Consider the following 13,236-nt stretch of genomic DNA (forward strand, 5'->3'; position numbering starts at 1 on the left):
GCCCGGCCCAGCCCCAGCCCCACAGCATGGCCATCAGGACCCCAAGGCCTTCAGGAGCCTAGCTGTTGTATGCTTCCAGGCAGCCCCGACGGGTGGGGAGGAGGAGAGACCCCACCAGTACCAGTCTGCGTGGCCCTACACAGAAGCCAGGAAGGCCCTGGCCGGAGGCGACTTACTGGCTTGTTCCTGATCACCCTTCATGTTGGCTGCAGCCACACCAGCCTGGACCTCCTCCTTTTCCAGAAGCTCCAGTAAGCCCAGCTCCTGGGGAGGGGAAGGGGTGAAGCAGAGGGGAGCCCTGGGCCGTGCACACCCGCAGATGCTGCCAGCCCCGGCTCCCAGCAGCGCCCGACTACCCTGCCTTGAGCCTCTGCCTCCTCGTACCCACCAGGCACTGACAGACCCATCCAGACGCTGGGGAGAGCGCCAGCAGCCGTGGAGACGACATCGCCAAGCTGAGGTCCCCCTCGGCAACAGGGGAGCCTATCACTGCCCGTGCTGCCTCTGGGTCCCCCCAGTCAGTTTAGGCCCTTAGGCTTTGGGGTGATGTAATCCTTTGCACACATAGTTGGCCCTGCCTGAACACCAGCAGGTGACAGAGGCAGGGCTTAAGGAAGAGACCCGCCCCCACACCCCGCAGCCAACAGCGGGGAGCAGGCTGTGGGCCTGACCTGTGCTTTCTGTTCTCTGTCTGAGCTCAGCTGTTCCAAGTACCAGCCAGCAAAGTCTCTCCTGAGCCCTTGCAGGGCCAGCACTGGGTCCAGAAGGGCCTCCAGCAAGGCCTCGGGGCTCTGTCTCTCTAGTGCATCATCAACAGTTTCTAGAGCCCCATGGACTGCAAAAGACCAAGACAACACAGCGGACATGTGAAAGCCCAGCCCTATTCTTCCCACTGCCCCGGAGCCCCCGCCCCAAACCCTCAGCGGGATCTTCGCAGCCTTCGCCCCGCACTGCCCCAGACACTGAGGACATCCTGCCCCAAACAGGCGGAGGCCCCCTCTGTCCCCAGGCTTCCAGTAGCCCCTCCTGCCCCCCCAATCCATTCCTCACACCTCCTTCTTGGGAAGGAGCCTGACCCAGAGCCAGAAGGCCTGCCCTCGCCTCTGCCCTCCCCATGGATCTCCATCCAAACACAAGCACCCCCGATGGGGCGCGTCTCTGGGCATGGAGGCCTCACAACAGGACACATGCTGCTTCTTGACATGGATCTTTCTCTCTTTCCCTGAGACATGAGGGCCGCTGGCCCAAGCAAAAGCCACCCCCAAACCGCCCAATACAAGGGCTCAGCCCGAGAGCGCCCCAAGGCCTCTTCTCTCACCATTGACGTGGTTGATGTTGCCCTGGATCTCAGCCTGAGTCAGGAGGCAGTCATACACGTCCCGGCTCTCTCCGCCCTCCTGCACCGAGAGTGAGGCCTGGCGCGCCGGCCTCGTCTTCTCCTCCTCCTCCCCCCGTCTGTACCTCTTTCCTCCCACAGGGGCCTTCCCAAAGGGCAGTCTGGTCAGCAGTCTGGGGACCCAGGGCTCCAGGCCCGCCTTAGGCATCTCGTGTCGGTCTCATGCAGTTCTACGTCCCCGTCCCAGCCCACCCCAAACCCAGAATCCCCTCCTGCCTTCTCCTCTCGGTCCTCATCATTCTCCCCGGTGCCTCTCCTCTTTCGCGAAAATAACCCACAAGCAACAATTTCCCACAGCTTTTCTGGGGCGTGGGACAGGACCCCCAGGAGTCCTGCCCACTGCGGGGCTCCTGGGCCGCCCGGCTTTCAGCACCCGAGGCGGCTCCTTACGTGGGTCTGGGCACTGGCGGCCTTTTCCGCCTTGGCCTGGGCCAGCAGCTCCTGGTAGATGGCCGCCAGAGGCTCTCGGAGGTTCCCCAGCAGGGCGCTGGGATTCTGCAAGGCTGCCAGGGTGTCCTCGACCACCCCCCGCTCCACTGCCTCGTTGATGGCGAGGACGGCGGCGTGGACTGGGAAGGGTGAGGGAACAAGGTCAGGAGGCCAGCCACCGCTGCTCTGAGATCATTCCCCTTCCCCGCCCAGCGGGCCTGGCAGCCTCCCTACCGATGAGCAGCACCCAGAATCTATCTGAGCCCCGGAGGCTCCCCGTTCCCATGAAGCCCGCCCCTCGCAGGCCAGAGCCCGGCCCCTACCTGCAGCCTGGTCCACCGACAGTTCACTGGCCAGGATGCCCCCGATCTTGCTGAAGGCAGGCAGCTGGAGGCCGTACTTGGCCAGCTCGGCGGCCATGTTGCTGAGCTCCTCGGCTGCAAAGACACCACAGAAGCCTTTCCTCAGGCCAGAGCCCCCCCTGAGACCCTCCCACGCAGGCGGCTGGGGAAGGAGCTGGACTCACCTGAGAACTTCACTTTCCCATACAGATCATGGATCTGCGGGGCCAGTCCCAGCCGGAAGAGGAAGAGACTGGAAAAGAAGGAAAGGCGTTGGGCCCTATTTATGTGGGTGTGCTGGACGCGTGGGTCCGTGTGAGATACCACAGGGACCGCGACGTGGGCACCAAGGCCCCCTGGCCCACGGGGAGTGAGGTTACTGGAAGCACGCCCAAGACAGGTGCTGCAGGAGAGAAACGGGATGGTGGAGAGGTCGGGGGATCAGGACTTCCCAGAGAAGGGTGCACAGCTGTAGCAGTGTTTGGAGATGGGACATCGTAAGCGGAGACCCGCAGGCCAGGGCACGCGGACGCGGGCAATGAAGTCAGGAGGAGGCAACGAGGCAGACCCGGGGATGGGTCGGTCCCTTTAGGATCTAGGATTTAGCCACTGGCCGCTCATGGCCGGCCGTGGGTAGAGCTAGACAGCGGTCACCGCTCACGCTACGTGTCTCACCTGCGACGCTCTTGATGGGGCCTGTTTTGATTCCTCTGGGCCCTAGTCACCAGCGGAAGACCCTTCCCTATTGCCCTTTTCCTTCAGCCCACGAGTCACACACACAAACGTGTCCACGTTTGCTGGATGCACACGAACAGCATCTGGGTGGCTCAGTGGGTGAAGCTTCTGCCCTCGGCTCAGGTCATGATCTCAGGGTCCTGGGATCGAGTCCCACGTCAGGCTCCATGCTCCCCGGGGAGCCTGCTTCTCCCTCTATGCCCCCTCCCCTGCTTGTGCGCATGCTCTCTCTCTCTCCAATAAAAAGACACGCTCATAAACCTAGACGCAACCGCAAACATCTACAGTCTCCCTCTCCTGAGAAGTGCTCCTGTGGCCGACCCGCCCTCCTTCCTGCTCCCACGGCTGCTGCCCACTGTCCGCTGCATTGACCAAAAGGAAACAGAGGACGAGAGCGCAGGGTCCCTCACCTGAGCGCGTGGATGCAGTAGATTGCCCGGGGCATGTTCTTCTTGTCATAAATGTCTGTGGTCTCCGGGAGGAAAGTCTGGGGGAGAAGCCAGCTGGTTACAGCCATCAGAAACACCACTACATGAGCCACAGAGAGAGGGACGAGGAACGGCGTCCTCTCCCCCCGGCTGTGTGCTCTCTGTGGCCTGTGACTGCTAGGCCTGTCTCCCCAGCCATTTACAGCCAGCACTGGACCTACACACTCAGTGTTAGAGAAAGGCCCTGGGGCCACATACTGAACCAAGGCCTAGCCACAGACACAGCCCTGGGCTCACTAGACACAGGTAGGTCTCTCAAGGTTGTAGGACGCGGGCCATATCCTCCAGGAGAATGAGGCTCCCCATGTGTCCTAGAGACACAGCGAGACTGAGCTCCTGGCCTTGGACTCTCGCCAGACAAGCGGCCATGCTCCCGCAGAGGCCCACGGAGGCCCACACCGTCAAGGATGTGTCAGGGATGGGACAGGGAACTTACCCCTGTCTCTAAGCCAGAGGCCTCTGAGCAGTGGGGGGCCCCTCAGAGAACCGAGTCCTTGGAGCATGGCGTCCCGTGCCCCCTGGGGACTGCTGAGGTCTAACCCCAAAACCTCCTGGCCATTTGAGATTCTTGGGGACCTCACTGTGTTCCCGCCTCACTGAGGACAGATGCCTCAGTTGCCCCTGCCTCCCACCGAGCCTTTCTTTGCTGCCGCCTCCTTGTCTCCCAGTTCCCCGGAGGAAGACATACACGGTGGAGTCCCGCGGTGCCCTAATGCGCCCAGTTCTCTACCGTTCGCGGAGGGAACCGCGCAGACCACCCAGTCCTCCTGACAACTGCCCAGTGTGGGTCCAGGGGGGGTCACCACGCCCCTTTACAGTCAAGAAACATGTACGGTCCGAAGAGCCCGAGGGACACACAGCACGTGTCCGGCGGGGGTCTAGGGGCTAGGCTTCCAAATTCACCCCCAAGGGATGTGGCCTGTGATGTGGCCTCGCTTGTAAACCTGGGAAGAGGGCTGGCTCCCGTGAGCCCATCTCCTGCAGCACACGGCGGCCTCGCTCACCAGTGGGGACCTCGCTCACCAGTGGGGACCCTGCAGCTGGGGTAGGGAGCCTCCATCTCCTCCACTTGCCTCACCCGTGGGAAGGAGAGGCAGCGCCAGGTGGCCTGGTTGAGAGACAGGCAGCCGCCATCGATACCCTCCGATCAAGTTCACCCAGGAGAGGAAGGAGGTGGGGGCTGAAGGGTCCCGGGGGACAAAGCGTGCACACAGGGGGTGGGGGTCGGTGGGGGGCAAAGATGAACCCCAATCTCGAGGCCCAGCGTTACCGAAGGCAGGCCGATGTGGGCTACTGCAGACAGCCAGAAGTTGATGTTGTCCGTGTGCCGGAAGTGCAAGCCGGTTGCCTGAAAGGGAAGGGAAGAGACGAGAATCTATTTCCATGATTCTCAGGGTTCCCTGTGGACAGAGCCCAGACCACAGCTCGGAAGCCTGAAGGGCAGGAGGAGCCAGAGGACCCTGACCTATGGGTTTCCCATATTTCATCCCCCAACCCCCAGGACAGAGAGACACAGACAGACGGAAACCACCAGGAAAGGTTGAGCCGGCAGGACATTTGGGAAGGAAGGCTTCCCAGCCAAGGAGAGTCCAGAGGTGAGGTGAGGAGACAGGGCTGGGCTGGCCGGGGCACACAGAAGGGGCAGCGGCCCAGGAATATCGTCACGGCGGCAAAGCCCATAAGCCTCTGAGTGTCGACTGGCGTAGAAACGTCCCACCAGGGGCATCGCAACACCTAGCTAGCACGAGTCCCCTGCTGTTAAAGCCTGCACACAGTGTCCAGCCAGGGGGGCCCGAGCCACTCCCGGTGGCCCCGTGCAGTGACTGAGAGCAGACCCTTTCATCCGCAACCATGTCCAGGTGTGGACAATAAATTATACGGTCGCCCTACTGTCACAGCCTTGAGAAGGGGAAGCTTGAGAGGAAGCAGCTGGAAGGTAGAGACCTCCCTTCCCCACCTGGTAGCGCAGCTGCTCCGCATCATAGATCTTCTTCAAGGGAACCACGGCGGGCGCAAAACAGTGGCCCAGCTTGGCCAGCAGCACTCCGTTCCGGAGGCTCTCCTCCAGCTCCACCGGCGAAGGGAGCTCCTCCTTCAGGCAGGCCTCCATCCAGCTGAAAGTGCGGGAGCGGAACAGGGCCCGTCGCCACCGCAGCCCCCAGCACACAGGGTCCCCGACTCTTGGGTCCTGTCCTACTCCCAGCTTCTCCCTCTGCCCTGCTCTAGCTGCCGCCACTGGATCCCAAGCCGCCTCAGGCGCCGGAATGGCCAGTCCTGGGCCCCTGCTCACCCCCAGGAATCTCCCCTGACGGATCCTGAACCTGTGTGTCTGCAGGGAGGCCTGTAGCAGCTGCACGCGAGACCCTGTCCCTTGGTCTGGTTCGCACGCCTGTCCCACCGCACCGCGTGTGCTCGCGTCTCTCTCTGTGAGTTTTCTGAGGACCCAGGCCTGAAGGGTTATGTCTACACCGCTTAGAACCCAACTTTGATGACGATGGGGTTCGTGGGGAAACCCCCGAGGTGATGGGAGCCGCACAAAGGGACAGAAAGGCCAGAGCCCTGGGAATCGGACGACCTGCTCCGTACAGCACCCTGGGCGCGCGCACATCTCAGCCACGCCGTGCGACCTGCGGACCGAAGAGGGCACCGCGGCTCCCACTGCCTCGGGGGGGCGGCTGCCGGAGGCGCGCTAGGGGGACACGAGCTAACGAGTATGAGCGTGCGGGGAGAAGACTCGGGAAGCAGATTGTCACCGATGGTGGCGCGGGGGGGCATGGGACCTCCAAACGTCCGCACGGACGCCTCCAGGAAAGCCTCCATCCTCAAAGAGAGCCAGCCACGCCTCACTCTGTGCCTTCCCAGCCACAGCCACCTGACTTCCGGCCTACCCACGCCACCTGCCCTCCTGGAGAATGCCAGAAATCCTCTGCGGATTAGAAAGAGCCGTGGAGGCAGTGTCCACGTGCAGGAAACACGGGGTACAGAGGAGCAAGCCGCTGGACACAAGGAGGTAAACAGACAAACCCAGAATGTGGTGCGTGTACACGGCCGACAGGCCGGTGCCTTCTCCAAGTCGGTGACGTGAAGAAGTGTGACGGGAAGGTGAGCTATTCTGGATTAAAGAAGACTCAAGAGACGCAACAACCAGGTGTAACCTGTGAGCTTTGTTGGAACCTTCTTTGATGAAGGCAATCGAAAAATAGAAAAATAGGTTACTTTTCAGACAACCAGGAAAATTTGAAAATGGCCGCGTGTTGATCTCCCAAGGACTAATGGGTAACTTCTGTGGGTATCAGAACGGTGCTGCGGGGACTATGCGGGCAGGCGGCCCTACGTTTAGAGACAGGCCCGGAAGAGCGCACGGAGAAAGGAGGAGGAGGTGGTGGTGTCTTTGCTCACGATGGCGTGACCGGGGGGAAAATGTGAAAGAAGGCGACACACGCAACCTCACGCAAGGCTGTGGGACACAAGGCTAACACACACAGGTCGGTCGCTGCCCCAGGTCCTGCAGCGAGCCAGTGGAACTTGACACTAAGAGCACAGTACGGTGTCCATTAGCACCCAAAAATGAAATACTTGGATATAAACCCAGCAAAATATATACAAGATCTCGGAGGAAAACTATGAAACCCTGATGAGTAAGATCAAAGGACAAACTCAGGGGAAAGGTAGCCCACACTGGTGGGCAGGAAGAGTCCACACCCACCCAGGCGTTAGCTCGTCCCGGCTGGGTCTGCAGGTTCAGCGCCGTCCCATGTGGGCTCCTGGCAACTTATTTTGTGGATATCGACACAACGCCTCTAAAGCTTGTATGGAGAGCCCAAGATCCAGAAGAGCCCACGCCAGATCGCAGGCCGAGAACAAAGGTGGAGGATGATGCCGCCCGTCTGAGCCACAGTCATCTGTGATCGTCTGACCACAGAGTGGTCTCAGGGAAAGACAGGCGGACCCGTGGGACAGAAGGGAGAAAAACAGACCCGCACAACAGCCAGCTGACCGCTGACCGAGGAGCAGGGGGCGTCTCTCCAACAAACAGCGCTGGGGCAACCCGACGTCCACACGCAAAAGAAAGAAATCGAGGCAGAGACTTTACACCCATCTCCAAAATCAACTCAAAATAGATTGTCAGCTTAAATGTCAAATACCAAACGGTAAAACTCCTAGAAGAGAACACAAGGCAAAACCAGGTGACCTTCGGTGTGGCCATGACTTTTTAAAAATTTTTATTTTAGTAATGTCTATCCCCAACGTGGGGCTTGAACTCGTGACCCTAAGATCAAGAATTGCACGCTCTACAGACTGAGCCGGCCAGGCACCCCGGTGATGACTCCCCGCCCACCCCCACCCCAAGCAATGACTTTTTAGACACAACGCCAAAGACACAATCTTTGAAAGAAATAATTGATAAGCTGGACTTAATTAAAATGAGAAACTGGGGCACCCGACTAGCTCAGTCCGTTACACGTCTGCCTTCAGCTCAGGTCGTGATCTTGGGGTCCTGGGATGGAGCCCCACATCCTTGGGCTCTCTTCTCAGCGGGAGGCTGCTTCTTCTCCCTCTGCCCCTCCCCTCCCCTGCTCATGTGCTCTCTTGCTCTCTCTCAAGTAAATAAAATCTTAAAAATAAATAAATAGATGAAATGAAATGAAAAACTTCTGCTCTAGAAAAGAAAATGGGAAGACATGGGAAGAAAATATTTGCAAAATACATATCTAATAAAAGACCAGTATCTGGGCACCTGGGTGGCTCAGTCGTTCAGCATCTGCCGTCGGATCAGGTGGTGATCCCAGGGTCCTGGGATCAAGTCCCAAATTGGGCTCTCTGCTCAGCGGGAAGCAGGCTTCTCCCTCTCCCACTCCCCCTGCTTGTGTTCCCTCTCTCGCTGTCTCTCTGTCAAATACATGAAATCTTAAAAAAAAAAAAAAAAATTTAGAAACACTAGTATCTGAAATATACAAAGAGGAGCACCTGGATGGCTCAGTGGGTTAAGCCTCTGCCTTCGTCTCAGGTCATGATCTCAGGGTTCTGGGATCGAACCCCGCATTGGGCTCTCTGCTCAGCAGGGAGCCTGCTTCCTCCTCTCTCTCTGCCTGCCTCTGCCTACTTGTGATCTCTGTCTGTCAAATAAATAAATAAAATCTTTTTTTTTTTTTTAAGATTTTATTTATTTATTTGACAGAGAGAAACCACAAGTAGATGGAGAGGCAGGCAGAGAGAGAGAGAGAGAGAGAGGGAAGCAGGCTCCCCGCTGAGCAGAGAGCCCGATGCAGGACTCGATCCCAGGACCCTGAGATCATGACCTGAGCCGAAGGCAGTGGCCTAACCCACTGAGCCACCCAGGCGCCCCTAATAAATAAAATCTTAAAGAAAAAAAAAAATACACAGAGAACAGGGTGCCTGGCTGACTCAGTGGGTGAAGCACGTGACTCTTGATCTTGGGGTCATGAGCTCGGGTCCCACGTCAGGCTCAGAGCTCACTGAAACACACACTCACACAACAAGAACAAACAACTGATCAGAATACGGGCTACAGACGCCCACCAACAGATACGGTGCCGAGGAAGATGCAGGGATGGGAACCGAGCGTCTGGAAAGATCCCCCGACCATCAGGTGGGGGAGAACGTGCCATGGGGGAAATGGAAACGAAAGCAATGAGACTCCACCATGCACCTATCAGAAATCTGGGGCCCTGACCGCATGGGATGCTGACGAGGATGAGCGGGACCAGGAGCTCTCGGTCCGGGTCCCGGGTGCTGGGACCGCTGAGATGCTGCAGCCACTCTAGAAGTTTCGTGATTTCTTACAAAACGAGACACACTCCCGCCCCGTGATCCGGCAGTGGTGCTCCTTGGTATTCACCCACAGGACTTACAACACGCGGCCCACGAACACCTGCACGCCGCCGTGTATGGAGGCTTCGTTCACAAGCGCCCAACTCGAAAGCAACCAAGACATCCTTCCGTAGGTGATGGACAAGAAAACCAAGGTCCATCCAGACAATGGAAGGCCGGTCAGCGCTAAAACAGAACGAGCTGTCAAGGCCCGAGAGACACGGAGGAACCTTGAATGCGTACGACTAAGTGAAAGAAGTCGGTCTGAAAAGGCTCGTACTGTATGATTCCAACCACGGAGAAGCCAAGGAGACAAGAGAAGAGAGGAGTGCTTGCCAGGGGCGGGATGGGGGGACAAAAAGAGGCAGAGCACGGAGGATTTTGAAGGCAGAGTGATCCCCAAAGTCAACCACGGACTTTGGGAGGCTACGTGTCCAGGTGAGTTCATCAGTAGTAACGAGCACGCCCTGCCTGCAGATGTTGACAGGGAGGCTGGGCACATGTGGGGGCAGGGGGTACCTGGGGAATCTTGACCTTCCTCTTAATCTTGAACCTGAAACCGTGCTAACAAAATAAAGTCTTAAAAGAGAAGACTGGACCCCAGGCCTTTTGCATCTGCTAGAGGGTAGGTGCCTGGAGTGGGCAGGGTGGGAAACGGGGGACCAGAAGGGGGCAGTCCCTTGGCTCACCGCTTGGCTTCCTCCAGCCGGCACAGGTACTGATAGGCAACATTCTGTCGCCTCTGCTCATCCATCTCCTCGGCCGTGAGGCGTTCGTCTGAGGAGGGAAGGGGGACAAGGTCAGTCAAGGAGGGGAGTGCTGGACAAAGGGCCATGGCACTGAAGCTGCTTCCTGACACCCCTGGCTCTGATCCTCGGCCCCCGTCCCGTAAAGCTGCCCTGGTCGGCACCCCCGTGACAGAGGTGCTCCCTGCTCCTTCCCTCCAGCCATCTCCTGACTCCTCCATCCGGCCTACTCCAAGCCCTTCCCTCAGGGCTCCCGCGCGGATGTCCAGACTCCTCCATGGCTGGGAACGCAGCCACTTATTTCATCCCTAACAGCCTCTGAGTTCTCCAAGACCCGGACCTGTGTCATCCTTCTCAGGCCCCTCCCAGAGGCTGCGTCAGGACCAGCTGGGACTCCTCCCTCAACAACCAGACATTCCTATGCTACCTTCTCTTGGTCAGGCCGTGGTCAGGCCCCGGGCTGGTGGGGTCTTTATTCTCAGGAAACACAGATTAGCATTAGATAAGAAAAACGTGGGATGCCTGAATGGCTCAGTCCTTAAGCATCTGCTTTCTCTCAGGTCATGATCCCCGGGACCTGGGATCCAGCCCCGAATTGGGCTCCCTGCTCAGGGGGGAGCCTGCTTCTCCCTCTGCCTCGTGCTCTCTCTCTAATAAATAAATAAAATCGTTTTTTAAAAAATCAGGCAGTGTTAAATCAGGCAGGGTTAAAAAATCAGGCATTGGGCTCTCTGCTCAGCAGGGAGCCTGCTTCCCTTCCTCTCTCTGCCTGCCTCTCTGCCTACTTGTGATCTCTGACGGTCAAATAAATAAATAAAATCTTAAAAAAAAAATCAAGCAGGTGAGAGAACTTTGTACACACACACACACACACGAAACAAACACAGAGGACTTGAGGAGAGACAACTCTGTCTTGGACCCCACACTCGAAGTCCGTCCGGCTCTTCACCTTATACTCATATCGTGCAACCTGACCTGGACGAGGGGCAGGGCTTACTGGAACCCGCAGTTAAGCACGTTAACACACACACGCACACACACGTCTAGGTCAGACCCGACAGCACCCGCCCACTGTGGGAAACCCATCCGTGTCTTCAGGGTGTGTACAAGGAACGTTGCTGGTTGCTAAGCAGGGAAAATAAACGGGGGAGCAGATGCCGTCAGCCAGAGTCATGAGCCAAGGGCTGTGTGAGATGGGCAGAGGTTTGCGCGTACACACACACACACACACACACACAGTCGTGAAAACCATCAGTCCTCCCGCTTCTGGGGCCCAGAACTAGCTCTGCTTCAACAGATCCTGAACGCGGCCTTAGTTTCCGGACCCCGCTGGCCGGAGAGGGGGAGGGCTGGAAAAACGAGATGTTGCCTTTGGCGCGGAGGTCAGACAGCAGCCTCCCGGCCGCCGACCCCTGGCCCCAGTCCCTCTCGACAGCGGTGCTTTTGCAAATGCGGCCCGCGGGCCACCGCCTGATCCCCCGGGGCAGCGGAGAAGCGGTGCTGTTGCAAACGCGGGTCAGGGGCCCCGGCCCGACCCCTGGAGCTGAAGCCGCGGGACACGGCCGAGGAGCGAGCCCTTAAGGGCTCCCCGGCCCACCCCCGCGGTCTCCGCACCGTCTCGGCACCCGCGAAGCCGAGCTCTCCGGGCGTCCCGTCGCCGGCGGCGCTCGGCCAGCACGCCTGCCGCCCGTCACTGCTGCCTTCTGGTGGGGACGCCCAGCCCACCCCCGTCGCCCAGACCCAGAACTCGGGGACGCCGGAGAAAACCCTGGACGCCCTGAAGCGCGGCGGCGTCGGGGCGTCTCGCCGCTCCCACCTCCACCCGAGCCCGCCCGAGACCCGACTGGGCACAGGCCCGCCGCCCTCCTCGGCCGGCTCTGCACTCACACAGCGCGGGGCCCGCGCCCGCTCTCCGCCGCTCCATGTTCCTCCTCCTTCCAGGTTTGAATCTCCCGCCGCCAGGCCGCCGCCCTCCCCGTCGCCGCAGCTGGACAGCACTTCCGGCCCGAGTCGCGGGGGCCGCTGGGATTTGTAGTTCCGGGCGGCGCAGGCGCAGAAGCGCCGCCGGGTGCGGAGGTGGTGGCTCCGGGGGCAACCGGGTCCGCGCTGGGCTCTGCCCCGCGGTGGGCTCTGCCCCGCGGTGGGCTGCTGCGGTTCCTGTAGGGCTCCTTGGCTGCCCTGGCCTCCGTCGTTTCCCCCTCATGCTCCCCTGAACCCCGCTCCGCCTCCTCTGGCCTCCTTGGCTCCTGTTAACGTGCAGGCCACCTTGCAGGGAACTGGAAAGTGTGGATGCGGAGGGAAAGCAGCCGAACTGGGGGCACGTGTCTGGGTCAGTCGGTAGCGCGCGCCGCTCCTGACCTGCGGGTCGTAGGTTCGAGCCCCTCGGCGGGTACACAGGGTGCTTTAAAAAAACAACACAATTTTCAGGGGCGCCTGGGTGGCTCCGTGGACTAAGCTGCTGCCTTCTGGTCGGGTCATAGTTTCAGCAGGGAGCCTGCTTCACCACCACCACCACCCCCACCCCACCCCCACCTCTTTGCCTACTTGTGATCTCTGTCAAATAAATGAATAAAATATTTTAAAAACAACAACAATACAATCCTTTAAAAAGTCAGTATAATTCATGCCCTAAAGTTGCTGTTCTGGACTGAGTGACGGTCATAGAGTCAACCACATTAGAGATCGACGATATTCAGAGGGATGAGGTCACTGCGGTAATGAGGTTAAGGGCAGTGAAGGACAGGAAGACTTCCTAGTGGAGGTGGCAGCTGATCTGGGTTGGAAAGGGAGCAAGAATTCATCAGGCCGCAGGAGAGAGGCATTTCAGTCAGTGAAACGGCACCTGCAGGAGTGCGGAGGGAGTTCGGGAAATGACAAGCGAGTGTGGTTGTACAGAGGGAGAGGGACGAAGAGAGCCTGGAGGGGCATGGCCCAGCTGCAGTGGCAGGAAGCAGGCGGAGGCCTCGGGATGGCGCCGGGGAACAGCCAGGGAACAGCCAGGAGCCAAAGAACACTGTACACACAGGTCAAGGTCAGGTTTGCATGTTATAAAGATTCTTTCTGCAGAGGAGCTAGGAGCAGGGTGAAGCCGGGGCAGAGGGCACCTGAGAGCGGGCGGCCGCAGTGCAGGCCAGAGATAGTGAGGTCTGAACTAGTCAACACAATCATGACAGCTTTCTGCCATATCGTCTAGTCGGCGTCCCCCTCTGGCAGCTTCCGTTTTGCCCTCCCCCCCACCCACCAATGCCCAGTCAGGCCGCAAGGCAGCC

At 59.1% G+C, this 13,236-nt stretch overlaps 1 protein-coding gene across 2 annotated transcripts in view; it reads right to left on the reverse strand.

The window, feature by feature from the left end:
- IQGAP3 (IQ motif containing GTPase activating protein 3) overlaps window positions 1–11,915 on the reverse strand; it is a 34,310-nt gene extending 22,395 nt beyond the window's left edge. Inside the window, exons 1-11 of one of the 2 annotated variants that reach the window (XM_044266589.1) lie at window positions 11,855–11,915; window positions 9,911–9,998; window positions 5,347–5,503; window positions 4,660–4,737; window positions 3,312–3,388; window positions 2,352–2,419; window positions 2,149–2,262; window positions 1,787–1,965; window positions 1,319–1,397; window positions 672–835; window positions 177–264 (exon numbers count right to left, since the gene is read on the reverse strand). In XM_044266589.1, the coding sequence (XP_044122524.1) occupies window positions 177–264; window positions 672–835; window positions 1,319–1,397; window positions 1,787–1,965; window positions 2,149–2,262; window positions 2,352–2,419; window positions 3,312–3,388; window positions 4,660–4,737; window positions 5,347–5,503; window positions 9,911–9,998; window positions 11,855–11,891 (1,129 nt within the window). In that variant the 5' untranslated portion in view covers window positions 11,892–11,915. Of the gene's footprint in view, window positions 1–176; window positions 265–671; window positions 836–1,318; window positions 1,398–1,786; window positions 1,966–2,148; window positions 2,263–2,351; window positions 2,420–2,841; window positions 2,852–3,311; window positions 3,389–4,659; window positions 4,738–5,346; window positions 5,504–9,910; window positions 9,999–11,854 lie in introns of those variants that run through there. The other variant, XM_044266590.1, reaches the window with a different exon arrangement.
- Between the last annotated feature and the right edge of the window lie 1,321 nt (window positions 11,916–13,236).

This window comes from Neovison vison, chromosome 10 (assembly GCF_020171115.1).
Source record: "Neovison vison isolate M4711 chromosome 10, ASM_NN_V1, whole genome shotgun sequence".
NCBI classification, from domain to species: Eukaryota; Metazoa; Chordata; class Mammalia; order Carnivora; family Mustelidae; genus Neogale; species Neogale vison.